The sequence below is a fragment of the Malania oleifera genome, chromosome 6, assembly GCF_029873635.1.
Source record: "Malania oleifera isolate guangnan ecotype guangnan chromosome 6, ASM2987363v1, whole genome shotgun sequence".
Classification (NCBI taxonomy): Eukaryota; Viridiplantae; Streptophyta; class Magnoliopsida; order Santalales; family Ximeniaceae; genus Malania; species Malania oleifera.
In genome coordinates, this window is record NC_080422.1 from 87,241,630 (window position 1) to 87,262,476 (window position 20,847).

A 20,847-nucleotide genomic window follows, 5' to 3' on the forward strand; every position below is an offset into this window, starting at 1 on the left:
TTTAAGAATAAAATTCAAATTAAATTTGATATGTATCATATGGAAGTTATTTAATATATTATTAATTCTAAAATTTGACTTTTGTTCCAAAAAATTAAATAAATTTTATTCTTTGTGCTATATAGTCCGTGATTTTTCTTTCATTCCTATCCTTCAAATTTTCCGACAATTAACCTCCAATTATTACCATTAAACCAAGATGAAACCTCAACCATCGAAATAGCGAATAAATGCCAAATTTAATAGAGGCATGTCATCCCCAACTATAAAAGGGACATCCGCAGACAAAACAAACATCTTAATATTCTCTTCCACTTCTTTCTTTCTGTTGCAATCTAAACCTATCACGCCTAACTTAAGCATCAAAGTAATCCCCCGAAATAAGTCTCGGGTCTTCCAAGTCTTTCTTATTTGATTCCTTACAGGTGGTCGCGGTTAGATATTAGTCCACATCAACCATCCAGTTTTTGGTAGCAACACCATGTATGGTCCAACATTATCTTGTTTATTTATCTTTTTTATTTTTAAAATAAATTTTGGGTTTATCCTCTCTTTTGGTTTATTAAATAATGCATGCATGTTTAATTGTAACACTTGACATTTTTTCAGTAGTCATTTATTTTATTTTTATTTTTATTTTTATTTTTATTTTTGCCTTGATGATTTAGTATAATTTTGTGTTTTAGAAATATTCCATACAGTATTGTAGATTACAAATATAACACTGGGATTATTTCATGACACTTGAGTCTTTATCATTATTATTTTTATTTATTATTTTGGCAACATATAAAAAGTTAACAATAAAAGTTTAAACTCAGATTTCCCAACATAACATGAGGGTCTTTATTAATAGAAAATTCGAATCTAATATATTCTACAATAGGTGAAAATTTAGAATCAAAATATATTTTGGTATGTAAAAGGAACCAATTTTTAAAAGACGTAATTTAATTAAGACTCTGTATTTTCTACACAACTGAAACTTGTTCCATCTATTGTTTTCTAATTTATTGAGTAATTTCAAAACTTTAAAAATTATTCTTTTTAAAAGCAGTCAATACTAAAGGTTTATATAAAAAATTGTTTTTAAAAATATTTGAAATGCATGAAGAATGTTGCAAGCCTATAAATAGTTGCATACTTAAATAATTAAATTCTGTGCACAAAATGCGTAGCATGGGTCTTTGCTAGTGTATGTATGTGTGCATATATATATATATATATATATATATATATATATATATATATATAGATAAATTATATAGGAGATCTTTCCTCGGCATGTTTATGTGTCTATTTTTTTAATTATAAATTTACTAAAAATAAGATCAAATTATCGCATATTTAACATTAAGAAAACAAACAAAAGCAAAATTAAAACATCCCTTATTCAAGGAAAGCGGTGAACATGAGAGAGAGAGAGAGAGCTGTTTATTATCAATTTATTTTTTGCAGTATGATACGAAGCTTTTGGCAATTGATGCTGTCGTGGCAGCGAAGCGCGCAGGACCAGCGTTTATATCCGATTGGGGATGAAGAAGAGTACTGCCGTACTGGCAAGAGCAATGGCAACGGAGGAGTTTGAGGATGCTGAGAGAGAAGTACACGAGCTACGCAAAGCGAAAGCACTGCTAGGAAATGGAAATGCTTGAAAAAGATGGGTGATGGTGATCAACCTTGAGGCAGGAACTGTGTTTGGGTGGGTGGTCATGAGAGTGAAGCAGCAGCAGCAGCAGCAGCAGCTTGAAGAAGGATGCGGGAAAGATGGTTGGGGGAGGAGAAAAAGGGGCTGTGGTCGCTTTCCAGCACATACACACGTGATGGAGGCCACCTCCTTATCATCGCATCCTGCTGCTCCGGTTTCAGCACCATATCATTACTCGTCTTTATGTACACTCGCGGCACAGTGTCCACCTCCGCCTCCTCCTCCTCCTCCTTCTCCTCCTCCTCCTCCTCCTCCTTGGACGTCCTAAACCGAGCGCTCCGTATTGCCAGCACCGGCCCTGGCCGTAGCAGCATCCCCGCCAAAGTCAAATCCTGATCATCCTCACCGCTATCAGTTCCTGTTCTTGATTATATATACTTGATTAAAAATTCGAAGGCAAATTAATTAGGATTACCTCCTGAGGGCTCATGCCGTATATGAGTTTGCGATGGAATTCTTTCTTCACAATGGCACTGGTTGGGGGTCGATCAGCTCCCAGTCCATATCCTAATTCGTACACATCCCCATGTTCGGATAAATCAGGCGCCCCCTGCCCATTTTCTCAGAATCCGTTTCCACGTCAAAATCCTTCTTTAATTCCCCACCCCCCCGCCCCCCCCCCCCCCCCCACCCACCCAAACACAAAAGTTTGGTTTTTATCTATCCTGTTTCTTTGTTTAGTTTATATAAATTTGCCCAAAACATCTGCGTGTAATCTACATTGAATGGATGTTTTGCTTCTTTGCATTCAATTTTTTTTTCCTTGGGGGGTTAGGGGGAATGCATGACATTGCTTATATTGTATATTCTATATTGTCTTTTTATCAAATAGGAAATGTTAGTATTTTTTTCGTCTAAATTTATATAAATATTGTCTTATAAAATTATATTAAATTTTGCTTAAATTAAAACAAATTAAAACTCAACGTTGAAATTTATGCTCTAATTCAAAATAAATAAGAATTAATTAAGTAGATAATTTAAAGTACATGTTAATAAGTAGGGAGGAGGGATGGGGTGGAAGAGAGGGTACTTACGTCTGTAAGATCTTGAGGTGTGGATAAACCGGAACGGAGCATGGTGGCTCCGACGTACACGGCTAACCTGATTTTGTGCGGGAACTTGTAGGTGGCCTCCGTGACGCTCAGACCACCGGCGCTGTGCCCCACCAATATTACCTGCACCAGCGCACCACCACTCTCCATCAATCCATCAGTTGTATGCATGAATGTATAATAAAAATTAATAATTAATTATACATATACACGTACTTCAAAAAAAAAAAAAAAAGTGTTAATATTACTTTCAAAATTTATACTTAAACCTAGCTCACAGGGAAGTCGTTTAACATTACTGTCAAAAGTTAGAGAAACGAAAACTAAAAACTATAAATAGAAATTAAAAATTAGAAACTAACACCCAGTTTGGATATCATTTATAAAACTAATACAAATTTAAAAATTAATTAAACATTCTCATTTTCATCTTTAAATCAAAATATTATACAAATATGATTAAAATGATAAAACTACAAATGATATTACATTAAAAAATTACTATATTTAAAATAAATTTTAGTATAATTACTTTAATTCATTATTCTACTTTCAAATTTTACTTTACAATAAAAATTTTATTAGACATGTCAATTGAAAAATAGTAAGAGTATTTTATGATTGGTTTTATTATTATTATTATTATTATTATTTTTTAAAATATATTTATTTATTTTAATTATATTTAAATTCACATGATCATTTACTTTTGATTTTTATTTTAAATTGTATAAAATAAATAATTTAATTAAAAATCTATTTTTGAATATTAAAAGTTTTGACTTGAAAATCAATAACAGAAATAAAAAACTAACAACATAAATAAGCATGCTTTTATAATTATTTTTTTCCCACTATGCAGAAACGGGAACAAAAAATAAAAAACAGTAACAATACCAAACATACTTTAATTAATTTATCTACTACTTTATGAGTATTATACTATATATACGAGAAAAATTAGATTTTTCAATAGGGACAACATGGTCTTATCATCATACCCTCCCATACAATATTGAGTATACACTAAATAGTGGATTCTAGTATTCACTACTTAATCTGTTTTCATTGGATTGAAGGATCTCAAGTAGGTTTGGGACTTAATTTTATTTTTACTGTATATATATGATATAATTATTTAAAGACTTTAATGGTATTCACTACTTAATGACTTTATGTAGAATTAGACTTTAATTATTTTTACTGTATATATGATATATTTACTTAATGATATAATGTAAATATATTATTATATATATTTATATCATCTTCATTTTAATTATCTAGCTAGGTAACCATTTCCCTTTAATAATTATGTTCTACGTACCTATCACATACATACACAAATATATATATATATATATATATAAATAATTAAGGAAGGTGGTGGCTAGCTTGATAGGGCATGGAGTAGGAAAGGAATAAAATAGGTAAATTAATACAGGAGTGAGTGAGTAAGGTCGTGATTAAGTAATTAAGTAATGAATGGGTGGTAGGTACCTGTTGGTGTTGGGGCAAAGCAGAGATGAAGTGGAGGAGGGGCTGGTTGTAATCGGAAAAAGAGAGAACGCAGTCGGGGCGGGAAGGATCGATGCCGGAGGATTTGAGGTCCACGCAGGAGACCCTGCACCCTGACTTCTCCAGCATGCACCTCACCTTGTACCAGCACCATCCTCCCCCTCCTATCCCATGTACCATCACAAAGTGATCATACTTTTTCTTTTCTTCTTCTTCTTCTTCTTCCTGCTGTTGTACTACGCCGGCGGCCTCCTCCTGTCTCCTCCCCGTCATGGTATCATCACTACACCACCCAACGCTCTCTTCTTCTTCCTCCTCCTGCTGCTGTACGCCGGCGGCCTCCTCCTGTCTCCTTCTCATCATGGTATCATCACACCACCCAACGCTCTGCTCTAATCATCAAACGCACCTCCACGGCTCCACCTACCCAGCAACCCACCAACAAATACCATTATATGTAGTAGTTGAGACCCGTGTTATGTACGGGATATTTAATAATTTAAATTTATAATGATGATATATCTTAAGACTCTTTAAATAAAAAAATAAAAATGTAAATGGACTAATTAAATGGCTAGCAAATATATAACTTATTTATATACGTGTCAAACAGTTCCTCATAATACGGGACTTTGACTGTGAAAATTTTATTAGCATAATTATTGTATATTTTAGCATTTATATTCTCTAAAAAATGTTTGGTATAGATCATGGTTGCATTCATATTCTCCAATAGTAGTTTGTTGCTTATCCATCTCCAAAAAAATCATTAAAATTTTTAAAGTGACTGACCAGAATTAGCACCGCATTCAGAATTTTTTTTTAACATAATAGAACAAATAGAATAATTTTTAGTCAAAGTTATAAGAACGAAAAATTTTAGCCACCATAATTTTGATTTATATATTCCAAATCCATGATTTTGGGGAACATCATGGATGCATTTGATTTTTTAAACTTAATTGATTCTTCGTATCATTCAATTGGCTTGATTCTCGGCCAAACTAGCGCTACGAAAATAATATTTTTCAATCAAAATTTTAAATTTTTAAAAATTAAAATTTCAAAATTTCTAGTTTGAGGATGATCGTGGTTGTGACTACTTTTTAATTTTACTTTAATCTATGATTCTTTAATTTTCAAAATTTCCTTGACTTGATCAAATTTAACACTACAAAGTTCAAATATTTTATCATTGTTTAATACTTATACAATAGTAAAAGCCGAATAAAATATTTATTCTTATTTTCAAGATACTTTTTCAAAAATTGTGATGCATGTATCATCAAATTTTTCTTGAGTCAAGACATGATATTTTATAATTGATTGACAACATGAATGAATATTTTATTGCAAAGCAACATGCAAGAAATGTTTTATATAAAACTTAATCTTTTATTATAAGTTCCATTTGAAATTAAAAAAAAAAAATAAGGGAAAGGAAAGGAATATAAAGAAATCCAATTTCTCATGTTTAGTTATCAAGAAAATTGATATATATATATATATATATATAGAGAGAGAGAGAGAGAGAGAGAGAGAGAGAGAGAGAGAGAGAGAGAGAGAGAGAGAGAGAGAAATACAATTGAAAATAAGTTTCCTTCTCATTTCCTTTCTTCTTTTGCTCCAAAAATTATTGATACAAACGGACCCTAAAAGGCATTAGAAAGGCATGAAAATAGTGTAATATTGATTCACATGCCCAACACAAAAGAGTTTGTAAAGCGAGATGCTATTGAACCTAAAAAAAATCCTAATTTTATTTTTTTATTTTTAAAATATCAAATGAAAATTTTAATTTTTAAAGAACTTGCAAGCAATAGAACTTTTTTTCCTTTTTTCAAAAGTTATTCCTGTATACATTCAATTAGAGTAAATATGTAACACCCCAGCCCTCTAGGTGGGTCTGCAGTGCTACTATACATGCATAACATACATATTTATGATACCATACATATACAACCCGCCCAAATAAGGAAAATTGGGTGTTTCATACTGATCTTCATAATCATACACAACGGAAAACATAAACATACATCATCTAATAACACTTACCAGAGTTTCTATCTGTTCCTCACATACAGTCATACATAACTAAAAACATGACATATTATTACAATCCCCAAAAAGACAACCTGGCAAAAGCCTAGCACATATATAGGAATTTACATAAACTAACAAAAACAACTACGCTCCAGAATCCTCTAGAAGTCTATGACCGGTTTCCTGTAGGACCTGAAATAAGATTTGTATATTAGGGTGAGACACTTCTCAGTAAGGTAGATCATATTACATCAGTGTGTGACTACATGAATTTATTACAATAGAAACGAGTTACACATTTAAATCATTCACAAACCTTTAATATAGAAGATATATATATAAAATTCTTGCATAAGATAATTTGGCTCATTACAAGCGAAAGTCCCCGAAGTTAGGGTAAGGTACAGGCCCATACATTGTACGATCCGTCAGCTCGGTACTCAAAGTTATAACTTTGCCCATTTTATTTTTAAATCATGTATATGCATAATGAACTCATCTCAACTTTGAAACATCATAGCTACACCATTTACTTTCCCCATGGCACGAGCTGTGCGTTTATAATGCTCTCATCTAGTCCTGGTCACCAGGTTAGTCACGCTTATCTCTCCAGTCTAACTTGACCTACACCACCCTGGTCCGTAACCAACCAGTGACCTTTTTTTACCAAGTCAACTAGTTCGATACCCACACTCAAGAATAACGTGTGGTTGCAATGTATCTCTCATGCTAGCAACGGTACCGTGCTCTTTTGATAACAAGTTCTCAAGCGATTCATATATCATATATACAATTTATAACAAAAGCACAGTAACATGTTTTCATTCATAAAGCATTTAAGCAATTCCAGTATTTTTCACATTTCATTCATTCATTCATTCATTGGTATAAACCGGCACGCATAGCTCTCGATTTAACATTGATACATACATCTCGCGATATTTAACCTGCATCTCTTTCTGCATTTTCTGATAACAATTTGGAACCCCAGTTTTCATATCTCATATCAATATTTCTCAGTTCAGTATATTACCATTTTACAACTCATATCACACTCATTTGGCTTGGTAAGTAAAAGTATAACTTATGGTTCGTAAAATATAATTTAAATAAAAAACAAGGTTTTCAAGCACCTCCTATCTTAGGTTTAATACAAAGAAATGATTTTTACAAAAAATGGAGGTCATACCCCAAAATCCTAGTTTTTACCAAAACCATAAAACCAAAAAAAAATCAGTAATTCCACTTGTTGAAATTTTCCAAATAAGCAGTCATATCATACATAATATCATAACCAACAGTTTTACCGATTTAGATTTCAAAAACAACTGATGTAAACAAATCCCCTCACCTATTTCCTGAAAAACACCCGAGACGCTTTTCTCGGGATTAAGAATCTAATCCGCTAGACTTGTAGCTATTCGCTTCCTGATCCTCGTAGTAACTTCCGATTATTGAAACGGACAACGAACGATGAAGGATTGAAGAGAGAGAGAGAGAGAGAGAGAGAGAGAGAGAGAGAGAGAGAGAGAGAGAGAGAGAGAGAGAGAGAGAGAGAGAGAGAGAGAGGAGAGACAGAGTATGGGTGCTGGTTCTAGACAGAGAAAGAGAGGAATTAAGTTTCTTAATGAAGAAGCAAATAAAATATCCTATTTATAGACCCCTTGACCCGATCAAATTCGTCGATGAAATCGCGCCTTCGTCCACGAACCACAGAAGGCTGTTTGTCGACGAATGAATGGCTTGTGGTGTGTTTAGTTTTGGTTAATTTGAGTTATTAATTGATTGATTGTTTGGTTAAGTTTTTAACTTGTGGTGTGTTTAGTTTTGGTTTATGAATTGATTGAATTAAATTGTGTGTTTGATAAAACAAGTAATTCAAGAATCCATAGGAGGAACTAAAATTTTAATAACCCAATTCACTCCCTCTCTTGGGATAACTACTTCACTTTCAATTGGTATTAGAGGCAGGTTATAGTAGATCTTAATTAGGAGCTATAAAGATCAAAATGACACACATAGCAGTAGCTTCCTTTGGAGATTAATCCTCAACTAGACCACCCATCTTTTGTGGACTCAACTACACATTTTGGAAACAACGTATGAGAATCTATCTTCAAATAATGGATTGGAAGGCATGGAAGGTTGTCAGACATGGTGACTTAATCCCTACTAAACTAGTGGATGGAAAAGACATACCTAAGGAAGAAAAAGAGATGAATGAATTAGATCATAAAATGTTGCAAGTAAACTCAAGTGCAATAAATGCTTTGTATTGCTCCCTTGACATAAACGAGTTCAATAGAATCATGGCTTGTAAAACAGTGAAAGAAATATGGGACAAACTTAAAGTAACTTATGAAGGCACCATTGATGTAAGAGATAATAGAATTGACATGCTCACTAGTGAATATGAAGCCTTTAGAATGAACCCAGATGAGTCTATCACAAGTATCTATACCAAATTCACTCACATCATAAACTCTCTAAATGCCTTAGGAAAAACGTACTCAACCTATGACATGATACGCAAAATTCTAAGAGGACTTCCACACATTTGGAAACCTAAAGCCATAGCCATAACGGAAGGCAGAAACCTCAAAACAACCTCACTAGATGAACTCATAGGATCACTTCTAACTTATGAAATGGCTATGAAAGAAAGAAACACTAAAAATAAAAATAAGAAATTCATAGCTCTTAAAGCCTCTAAAAAAAGTTCAAGTGAAGAAGATAATGAAACCAGTGAATTAGATGATGAAGAATTAGCATTTATAACTAAAAGACTTGGAAAATTCTTCAAAAGAAATAAGAAATTCATTAGAAAATCCAGAGGTTCAAAAACTGAAAAAGGTGAAACTAGTAAAAAGGAAAACAAAAGTAAGAATGAACCTCCCACTTGTTATCATTGTAAAAAGGTCAGACACATCAAGCTATCTTGGCCTCAGCTCAAGAAAGAAAAGAAGAAGAAGAAGAAGAAGAAGAAGAAGCCAGCAAGGAAAGCAACATGGGACAAAACAAGTTCAAGTGAATCAGAGAGCGAATCCAGCGAGTAAGAGATGACAAATATGTGCTTCATGGCACACAACGAAGAGGTAAACTCTTACTACTCCTCCTCAGAAGATTCTAGTAATGAATCATGTAATGATACATATGAGAGTATGCCCTCCTACAAAGAACTCCAAGCTAAATTGTTTGCTTTTCATAATAGGTTTATTAAAGTACTAAAAAGGAACATAGCTTCAAAACAACAAAATAAGAATCTTAAAAAAAAGTTAGAATCCTCACAAATTGTAGAAATGAGGAAGAATCTCTGTAGTGACCCTAAATTTCTTAACATGAAATGTAACATAATAATAGAAAAGTCAACCCAAACCTGTGGGTAGCAGGGACACCTATCATTCACAACAACAAACCTAGCAGCAGTAAACATAAAATCTCAAACATCCAATCATAAAAGATAATACCAGAGTTATCTACATTTCCAAAAATACTGTATTCATTTACATTCTTCTAAAATATCAAATTAACTCTAGAATCAGACACAAAATAATTCTGACCCTAGTACAAAATCTTACCCTCCTAACGGGGTAATATCCTTACTTAACGGCGGCCACGACCCACCGATTACTCAGGGTCTCTTGAAAAATTAATTAATGTTGGAGGTGAGACACTTCTCAATAAGGGAAAATAAACTAAATACAGCTGTGTGGTAACATGAATATTTAATGCAATTATACGTATACAGTACATTTCATGTTTCATAAATGTTCATCATATCATACTGAAAAATCACATGCTTTCGTATTTTCTAGTAAGTCATATCATACATAAAACATCCGTTATACTGATAATACTGAAAACATATACCTAGGATGAATAGCTAGCTGGTGTCATGTCTTACCCCCCATGACGGGTTATGCAGCCCGAGGGCGAGACCCGACAATGGTTGGCCGACCACTGCCGAGTCAAATATGTCTTTAAGCACGATGGGCCCGCCACACCCTGGTCCGGACTGCCAGGTGGACGTCCACACTCTATTGAAAGCCACATCGACTATCCATCTCCCATCCCCTCGTGGGATGGTTAGCACTAATCTAAACGTAGAAATCTGATCTACATATAGCTACGGTACCGAGCTCCTGAACTGAACTAAACTAACATCCGGGTTCTGATAACATATAATACACGATATAATAGCGGCCTCGTGCTGATCATTTTCATAAATACGGCCTCGTGCCGAAATCATAAATACGGCCTCGTGCCAAAAACGTAAATAAATATGACCTCGCGCCAAAATCATAAATACGGCCTCATGCCGATAACATAAATAAATACGGCATTGCGCCGAAATCATAAATACGGCCTCGTGCTGAAAACATAAAGACATGACCTCGCGCCAGAATCGTTTCAGGTATATACATTCTGAAAATAAATCATTTATCATATATTCATTAAAATCATCACAACATAATTCATCTTTTCATAATACCTAAAAACATGCTTACTCGTAAAATCTTTCATATCATAATGCATTTCACGTAAGATAATATTCATGCCACACATGTGCTATTAAAAGTCATACTTCATATTCTAAAATCGTGCTTTTCTGAAATCTCATACATATATATACATTTTAATCATCATAACAGTATTTTCCCAATCGTACATTCCATTCGTAATAAACAGTTATAACATAAGCTTTTCTGAAAATAATTTTACTCATTATTAATCATAATTTACATGGAAATTAACTGCTTTAGTTTATTCTCTTACCTGACTACTAAGAAAGCCCCCAAAATATCCTAGGCTAATCCCCGTATGATTTCCTGATCAATACCCTGAAACTCAAAATTCTCAGTATTAAACATCAGTATTTTCATGCATACATCATTTCCTATAACTATCATAAAGTCTAATTTGGCTTAAAAAGTCTTACCTCAACTTAGGGATGATTTCCAACTTGCTTTCATCAACGATCCACTCCGGCAGATTTGGAGAGAACTTCCCCAGGAGCGTCGTGATAACTTTGGATTGTCGATCCGGCGTAAATCTGACCCGAAATCGAGGAAAGAAAGGGAGAGAGCCGAAGAGGAGAGAGTGAGGACTGAGTTGGCTTAGTTTAGAAGTAAAATCCGGATTTTCCATATTTATAGAACAGGGGATTTCGTCAACGAGCCACGTCATTCGTCGACGAAGTCGACTGCCTTCTTCTATTTTCGGTTTCCATTTCCCTTCCTTTTATTATTTAAATCTCATTATTATTCGGGTCGTTACAATCTCATATTGACAAACTAATGGAAAAAATAGACACTATGTCTCAAGAATTAAACAAATTACTAGAAAATGATCAAAGCAAGAAAGAGCTGGAAATAAATGACCTCAAAAGTCAAATTAAAGATAAAGAAAAGATTATTTACAACTTTACTAGAGGCAAAGAAAACTTTGAGAAAATGGTAGGACAACAAAGAATGATTAACAATAAAGAGGGAATAGGATACAATGGAATTACAAATAAAAGAAAGAAAAATTTATCCATGGGATACTTTGTAAAACAAGCTAAACACTATGCAAGTACTTCATCGACAAACATACATGAACATACTACTTGCTACTTGTAATGTTTAATTGTCCACTTAAAAAGAAATATGTCAAAGTAAAGAATGAATGGAAGATAAACACTAAAACTAAACAAGACTTAAAAAGAATTAAGAAAGTTTGGGTTCTAAAAGTAACAACATAAATCCTTTCTTGTAGATTTGCTTTAGATCTATTCTATCAAAAGAAAAATGGTACTTGGAAAGCGGGTGTTCAAGACATATGACAGGAGATAGATCAAATTTCACCACCCTCACTCAAAAGGATGGAGGACATGTAACCTTCGGTGACAACGCAAAAGGCGAAATTTTCGGAATTGGTAAGATAGGTAAAGAATCATCACTCACCATTGATAATGTTTTGCTAGTGGATGGTCTAAAGCATAATCTCTTAAGTATTAGTCAACTTAGTGACAAAGGGTTTGACATAATCTTTAAGAAAGAAAAATGCATAATACAAAATCCCAAGAATCATGAAATTCTATTCACAACACATAGAATGAACAATGTGTATTGCATAAATCTTGATAGTTTAATATCTCAAGATGTAACTTGCTTGGCTGCCCTAAGTGAAAATAGTTGGCTTTGGCATAGAAGATTAGGACATGCAAGCATAAACCTTCTATCTAAACTATTTAAGAAGAATTTAATAAAAGTCTTACCTAATACAAAGTTTAGTAAAGATAAAATTTGTGATGCTTGCCAACTTGGAAAGCAAATCAAGATAAGCTTTAAAAAGAAGAAACACACATCAACTAGTAGGCCCTTAGAACTCATACATTTAGATTTATTTAGTCCTACTAGAACTCAAAGCTTAGGAGGAAAACAATATGCTTTCATGATTGTTGATGACTTCTTTAGATACACATGGGTATTGTTTCTAGCTAAGAAAGATGAAGCTTATGATATGTTAATAAATCTATGCGAGAAACTTCAAAATGAGAAAGGTTACAATGTTTCAAAAATAAGAAGTGACCAAGGAAGATAATTTAAAAATAAAAATGTTGAAAAATTTTGTAATGATCATGGAATAAGCCATTATTTATCAGCACCCATAACTCTACAACAAAATGGAGTTGTTGAGAGGAAAAATAGAACCCTTCAAGAAATGGCAAGAACTATGCTAAATGAAAATAATCTACCTAAGTATTTTTGGGTTGAAGCCGTAAATACAGCTTGCTATGTAATAAATAAGGTCTCCATTAGATCAAGCCTAAACAAAACACCTTATAAATTATCGAAAGGAAGAATGCCTAACATAGCTTACTTCCATGTTTTGGGATGTAAGTGTTTTGTACTCAATAACAAAGATGAATTAGGAAAATTTGATGCTAAGTAGGATGAAGGAATTTTCCTAGGATACGCTACAAATAGTAAGGCTTACAGGATCTATAACAAAAGAACACTAACCATCATTGAATCAATCCATGTAAATTTTGATGAATCAAATCCTTTCACAAAAGAAATCAAGAATGAAGAAAAGGATGATACTTCACCAAGAGAGGATGATCTAGAAATCAAGGAAGAAAAATAAGAAAATAAAGAAGAAACTTCAAAAGATATTCCTATAGAAAATCTTGAATTACCAAGACAATGGAAGTATGTAAGAAATCACCCTCACGATCAAATTATAGAAGAACCTTCTAGAGGTGTAACCGCTAGTTCATCTTTAAAGAATCTATGCAATCATTATACCTTCTTATCTCCAGATGAACCTAAAAATGTTGAAAAAGCTCTAAATGATGACTCTTGGGTAATTGCTATGCAAAAGGAGTTAAATCAATTTGAAAGAAGCAAAGTATGGCAATTAGTTCCCAAACCAGAAAAGCATTCAATTATCGGAACTAAATGGGTATTTAGAAACAAAAAAAATGAAAATGGTATAGTAGTTAGAAACAAAGTTAGACTTGTAGCTAAAGGATATGACCAAGAAGAAGGGATAGATTATAACGAAACTTTTGCCCCTGCAGTCAGAATGGAAGCTATAAGAATGCTTTTAACTTATGCATCCCATAAAAAATTTAAATTATACCAAATGGATGTTAAAAGTGTTTTCTTAAATGGTTATATTAATGAAGAAGTATATGTTGAACAACCCCCCAGATTCAAAGACATAAAAAATCCTGATTATGTGTTTAGATTAACTAAGGCTTTATATGGGTTAAAACAAGCCCCTAGGGCTTGGTATGAAAGATTTAGTGGTTTTTTAATAGAGAAGGGATTTTCAAAAGGAAAAGTTGATAGTACCTTGTTCATCAAAACTAAGAAAGATGATATGCTTTTAATTCAAATCTATGTAGATGATATAATATTTGGTGCTACTATTGAAAATCTATGTAAATAATTTGCAAAATGTATATAAGAAGAATTTGAAATGAGTATGATGGGGGAATTAAACTATTTTCTTGGATTACAAATTAAACAAGCAAAGAATGAAACTTTTATAAGTCAATCAAAATACATAAAAGATATGATTAAAAAATTTGATCTCAAAAATAGTAAACCCATAGGAACCCCCATAAGCACTTCCATTAGCCTTGATAAAGATGAGAAAGGAAAACCAGTAGATATGAAGTATTATAGAGGAATGATTGGAAGTTTACTATATCTAACAGCTAGTAGGCCCTACATAATGTTTAGTGTGTGTATGTGTGCTCAATTCCAATCAGCACCCAAAGAATCACACCAAATAGTTGTTAAAAGAATTTTAAGATACTTGATAGGTACTATGGACTTAGGTCTTTGGTATCCTAAGGACACCAGATTCGAAATGATTAGCTACTCAGATGCGGACTATGCAAGATGTAAAGTAGATAAAAAAAAAAAAAAAAAAGCACTAGTGGAACTTGTCACTTTCTAGGATGCTCACTAATCTCTTGGTTTTCTAAAAAGAAAAACTTCGTAGCATTGTCCAAAGTTGAAGCTAAGTGCGTAGCTACTGAGAGTTGTTGTGCACAAACATTATACATGAAATGACAACTAAAAGACTATAACTTAGAATATACAACAATCCCAATTAAGTAGGATAATACTAGTGCTATAAATATATCCAAAAATCCAGTATCTCATTCAAGAACAAAACATATCGATATTAGACATCATTTCTTAAGAGATCACGTACAAAAAGAAGACATAACTCTTGAAATCGTTAATACAAATGATCAATTAGCTAATATCTTCACTATACCACTTTTAGAGGGTCAGTTTATATCTATTAGATGTGAATTAGGGTTGCTACATGTTCAAGAAGTTGTATAGAAATGAAAATCAGAGAGCCTACTTGACAGGCGACTGACACCTGAAGGTCAGGCGCCTGCCAGGTTACTGCCTGATGAAATTTGTGTCATCAGGCGCCTGACTCCTCGAGTGCCAGGAGCCTGACTCGCGGCGGGTTGCTTTTAAAAACATGAAAGATCCTTCATTTTCACTTCCACCAGTCGCCTGACTCTACTCCTTTCCTCCCAAAAACACCTTCTCCTTCCATAAACCAACCTTTTTCTTCAAATTTTCCTCAAATCCTTAATGATCAATCAACACCCTACACCCTCCATCTTCCATATACGTTAGGGTTTTTCAGTCCTTATTCTCACAAAATCATGCCACGAACTAAGACAACCGGGAACTAGGCTTCCTCCTCCTTCCGAGGTTGAAAAGTGGCTAACTACCCCTCAGGTCAAGACACTCTACCAAAATCAAATCCAATCGTCGAATCCAATTCTTGGTAAAGTTCTTGATGTTTCATTCTTCAATTCTGATTTTCTAGAAATTATATCTCTTTTCGAAGATATTGGGTGGGAAAAGTTTTTCACGTATCAGGCCACTGGACATTATCCAAATTTGGTTAAATTTTTTATGCCAATATGGAGAAACAAGATGTTGGATTTTCAATTGATCTTTTAGGGCAAACAATACACCTTACTCCATTGCCTTTAGGTAAAATTCTCCATATAAAACCAAGGGACTTTGAGTGTAAACCTGTTGAAAAGCAATGGATTATGGAATAGGGGTTTAATCCACAGGATTTCTTACCACTTGTTATGACCGAAGAACCTGTTTACTTTCGAAATCCCCCACTTTTTAAACAGTTGAACCTCCAAGCTTTGATTCTGCATAAACCAATAACCTACAACATCCTACCTCGCACCGGTTCACATGACCATGTTTCTTTTCTTGATTGTTTTGTCATATGGTGCATTCTGAAAGGTAAAAAGTTGGACCTACCGAGCCTTATCATCAAATGGATGATCATGAAGGAAGAAGCTCCTCACATCATTCTTCCTTATGCTGGGATGCTGAATTTAGTTTTTTCTCATCATCATATCCTCACACCATCCTTCAATTTTGTTTGAAAGACCCATTATGACATATTTTCATCCACAAATCTTAAGCTAATGGGTTATAAGAAGTACACTCAAGGGTGGTTTCATAGAGTTCGTAGGCAACCAACACCTGAGCCTCCTCCTCAGTCTTCTGAGCAAGCTCCCTTCATTCCACAGGACGCAGATACACCATCTTGGTTTCTACCATTTTATACTCATTATCTAAACTTCAGTGAAAGGATGCAATCTGGTCTTAATTCGCTTCAGGAGAAAGTTACCACTGTGGAAACCCATTGTTCTTCCATTACTCAACGTTTAGATCAAATAGAGAAGAATTTGGCCAGCTCTTCCAAAGGTGCAGCACCCATGGATATTATGTAGAAACCCTAAGAATTATAGTAATTAAATTTAAAAAAAAAAAAGAGAAAAGGAATTTTAAAAAGGGATTTTAATAGGGTGTCATCGACAAGTGTAGAAGTGCTCGTCGACGAGCAAGGCTCTTGGGCTCATCGATGGGGACTTGTGTCTCATCGACGTGAAATCACCATGAGGACTGTTTCAAGAGCCTGAAACTCGTCAACGAGGAGAATGTGTTCGTCGATAAGACTATCTCTTTGACTCGTCAACGAGGAGATATGACTCGTCAATGAGGCCACGTGGACAAGAATTCTATATAAGGCCAAGAATTCATTTTTTTCCCTGCGAGAAACATGCAAGAATCCTCTTTTTCTCTTGAACCCTGACCCCCTCTGCCTTCTCTCTAGGTTTTTGGGCCGATTCCTCTCCAGTTCGGTGATCCAAAGCCGCCACGCTACTCTTAGGAAGTTTCTCTTCATATTTGCTGGAGTAGATCGTTGGTTAGGCCAAATTGGGCACTATTTCAAAATTTGGGTAAGTAAGTTAATCTCAGTTTTATTGGATATTTGGTATTTCTAGACTGAGGAGAAAATATTAGGTAAGATAATACTGAAGTTGATTGGGGGAAAATGTTAATTTCAGGGTGTTGTGTTGGGAACACTGTAGGTGTAGGATTGGGTGTTTTGTGGGCTTCTCAGTAAGCCAGGAAAGTAGATAAACTAAGTCAAAATTTTTCATGAAATTATTTATTATTCTATAGCATTAAATTTCAGGAAAATATGTATATTATAGAATTATGTTTGGGAAATACTGCTATGAACATGGATATGGTTTAAAAGTGTTTTATCATAAATTATGATTTTAGAAAAAAATTTACATTCAGAATGTTACCCATTTCTATGTGGCATGAGTTTAAGTTTCCATGTGCTTATGTATATCAGAATAATATTTTTTTCTCAGGATCAAGTATGATATGATAGTTTTCAAGGCAATTATAAAACAATACGAGAACCATGATTTTATGAATATAATGTTAAACAGTACTGATAAATCATGTTCAATATATTATGTTATGCTGGAGCAAATGTCGTGATTCATGTTGGCGTAGATGCCATAATCATATATGATAAGACAAAATTCATGAAATATTACCATGTCAGATATTATTATGAAATACGAAACAGTTATGTTTAGTATATGAAACGTATTATATGTTATCATAACTCAGATGGTATGGTTTAGTTCAGTTTTAGGAGCACGGTACCGTAGCTATATATTCAGATTTATAATAGTGCTACCACACGACCAGTAGTGTAGGAGATGGCAATCGATACGGCTTCAGTGTAGAGTAGAGTTGTTCTCCTAGCAGTTGAGGACCAGGAGGAGCAGACTCATTGTACTTACAGACTTATGATTGATCTAGCATAGTCAACTAATCATTACTAGGTCCCGCTTTCGGGCTGCACAACCTAATCATGTGAGGGTAAGACATGACATCAGCTAACTATCCATCCTGGGTGTTATTTCAGTATTGTACAGTTATATAAAATGATTTTCATGTATAGAAATCTAATATGCCTTATTATGATATGAAAAATCATGTTTTACTCAATTTTGCTACAGACAGATTTTACCAAATATGCTTATTACACTGTTTATATGTATAACACGAAAGTGCTAATGATGCCACACACTGATGTTAGTTTATTTCCCTTATTGAGAGGTGTCTCACCCTAGAATTTCAAACATTTCAGGAAATCCAGGTAGAGGAGCAGATAGAGCTTCGCGTCGGTAGAATCCGACCAAGCTACCCTATCAGAAGGGTTAGTTGTTGAGTTAGGGTTAGATTTATTCTTGGGAAGTCATGCTAGGTTACTTTTTGATCTTTTGGGTGGATGATTGTATATATATATATATATATATATATATATATATATATATATATATATATATATATATAATATAGATTTAGTAGGAGTCTAGTATTGTGGTTGGTTGGATGACATGTTTGTAAATTACGTTTCCTGCGTCTTAGGTATCAGAGTTATATGAAAGGTTTATCCCTGGTACCCATGAGTCTAGATTGATCATGACTACAACAATTTAGTAGGTGTTAGAGTTAATATGAGTATTTATTATGGAAAAAAAATATATGGTAAATTAGGTAGATCGTTACATATTAGCTCAGCTCCCTCTAGTAATGTTGCATCTAATGATGATTCTGAGGAAAAGGAAGATGATGATGATGCATCTAAAAAAGATTCTAAAGAAACTGCTGATGAGGCTATAGATAAAGATGATGCTTGATCTTAGCTATCTTTTGATCTCTTGTTGTTCTAAGATGTTGTTCTGATCTTAGCTTTTGGTAGTATTGACATATGATACTTGTTTGGTTTGTTTTTCCAGACTTTTGTTTATACATGTATTACTCTAGACGGATATAATATTTTATAATAAATGCTCTGATATTTGCTATGTTTGTTAATTTTCTTTTTGATTGATGTCAAAAGGGGGAGAAACATTGTGAGAGCAAAAAGAGCAAAAGAAAATCATACTACTTTGTTAAATTCTATGCTTAAAAATGTATGCTTAAAAAACCTTGTTTGACTATTTGATATAAATGAATCTTGCAATCTATGTTTGAGTACTGAAACTTTATTACATACGTGCTTATTGTAAAGGGGAGCCTATTAAGGTATCCTCTTTTTTTACTCTAGATTTGTCATCATCAAAAAGGGGGAGATTGTTGAACTAACAAGGCTTATGACTCTTATTTTGATGATAACAAATCAAGGTAATGTGATATGTTTCCAAGTTGAAACGTTTCATGAATCAAACGGTAGAAAGTTCAAGTTCAAGAAAATGAAATAAACAAGTGGTTCAAAGCAAAGCTCAAAGGATGTTAAAAATCAAAATTGACATATTCTATGAAAGCTTAAAGTTTGACAAAATATTATAAAGCTCAAAGTATGTTTAAAGCTCAAAGAAAGAACTCAAAGCAAGGACATGCATGAAGACTCTAAGAGTTGAAGAATATAGAGTCTTAAGGAAATTTTCATGTAAGTACTTCAAATAAAACTCAATATAAAAAGTATTGAAGCTCTTTAAGGACAAATTAAAATCTTAAGAAACCATTTTTAAAGACCTTGAAATATAATTTCCCCCGTCCCTCCTTCCCTCTCTTCTCAATTTCTCGATGGATATTCGGGCGATTGGAAAATGGAAAGTACCATTGGGTTTCTAGCTCCGCCACCGACATTTCTACTGGAGCATATTTATCGTGAGAGCGGCGTAGGCACCACTCTTTGGGAAAGGTATATTTTCTCTAAATCCTTAATTCCTCCTTAAATCTATCGTTAAATCGACGATCGGGCACCACCATGGGGTCCTAGTCGCGATCGTCGTCATTTTGGCCGGAGTAAATTTCCAATTTAGTGGAATTTCGGAAAATAAGTGAATTGGTTATATTTGAGGGTACAATTATTTATTTGGAATTTATGGGCCTAAGAAATATTAAAATAATATTTTATTTAGGGTTAATTTAATGGAACTAAGATTTTTGATTTAGGGCTTGGGTGAGTGTCGCATGTATCTTTTTGGGGCCCTTGTTGGTGTAATTCAAGAAACCAGGTAAGGGAAAAAATATATATTAAATCAGAATTTTTTATGAATTTAATGGAAAATGAATTGTGTTATATATGCTTGCATATGTTTCGGTATGAGTTTAAAATGTCAACCATTTAAATTATGTTTTCCGAACTTAGGGTTGTTTATTAGATACGTATATGCGAAAATGAACTGATGAAAGTGAAAGGTATTTTCTAGAAAATTATGTAAGAAATGGAAATTATATTTTCAGTATTCAAATGCTTAATGTGAGTTGACTTATTTTACAAGGAATATGTATGAATTTTATTGTTAAATTGTGTGACATAAGTAAATGTAAGTTCTGTGCAAATATACGTTAAATGTATGAGATGTAGGCTAAGTAATGTATTGAGAATAAAATATGATATGAACTATGCTGCTTGTGTATGTTAATGCAACCATGTAAATGTAAAACAGCTGAAAAGAGTCGTGTTAGCAGATTCTAATGCATTTCTATGTGGACTAACTGATGACAGCTAAAAGGAGTTGTGTTGGTAGATTCTAGCGCATTTCTTTGTGGACTAAGTGACGACAGCTAAAGAGCAGTTGTAGTACGAATGAATGAAATGAAAATGGAATGAAAAGGCAATGAAATGACAATG

General features: G+C 33.6%; 1 protein-coding gene across 1 annotated transcript; it reads right to left on the reverse strand.

Annotated features, from left to right (window-relative positions):
* Window positions 1-1,287: 1,287 nt before the first annotated feature.
* On the reverse strand, window positions 1,288-4,715 carry LOC131157745 (methylesterase 17). Its single transcript, XM_058112095.1, has 4 exons — window positions 4,264-4,715; window positions 2,746-2,886; window positions 2,124-2,258; window positions 1,288-2,040 (listed from the first exon to the last, which is right to left on the reverse strand). Exons 1-4 carry the CDS (start codon window positions 4,642-4,644, stop codon window positions 1,711-1,713), a joined length of 987 nt encoding a protein of 328 aa, XP_057968078.1. The 5' UTR covers window positions 4,645-4,715; the 3' UTR covers window positions 1,288-1,710.
* Between the last annotated feature and the right edge of the window lie 16,132 nt (window positions 4,716-20,847).

Excerpts from the sequence above, each read along its gene's own strand:
- LOC131157745 (XM_058112095.1), bottom strand. The coding sequence starts at position 4,644 with ATGATGAGAAGGAGACAGGAGGAGGCCGCCGGCGTACAGCAGCAGGAG. Across the intron at positions 2,887-4,263 it reads CTTTGCCCCAACACCAACAG|GTAATATTGGTGGGGCACAG; the intron begins GTACCTACCACC and ends GCGCTGGTGCAG. Across the intron at positions 2,041-2,123 it reads ACGGCATGAGCCCTCAGGAG|GATTTGACTTTGGCGGGGAT; the intron begins GTAATCCTAATT and ends GAGGATGATCAG.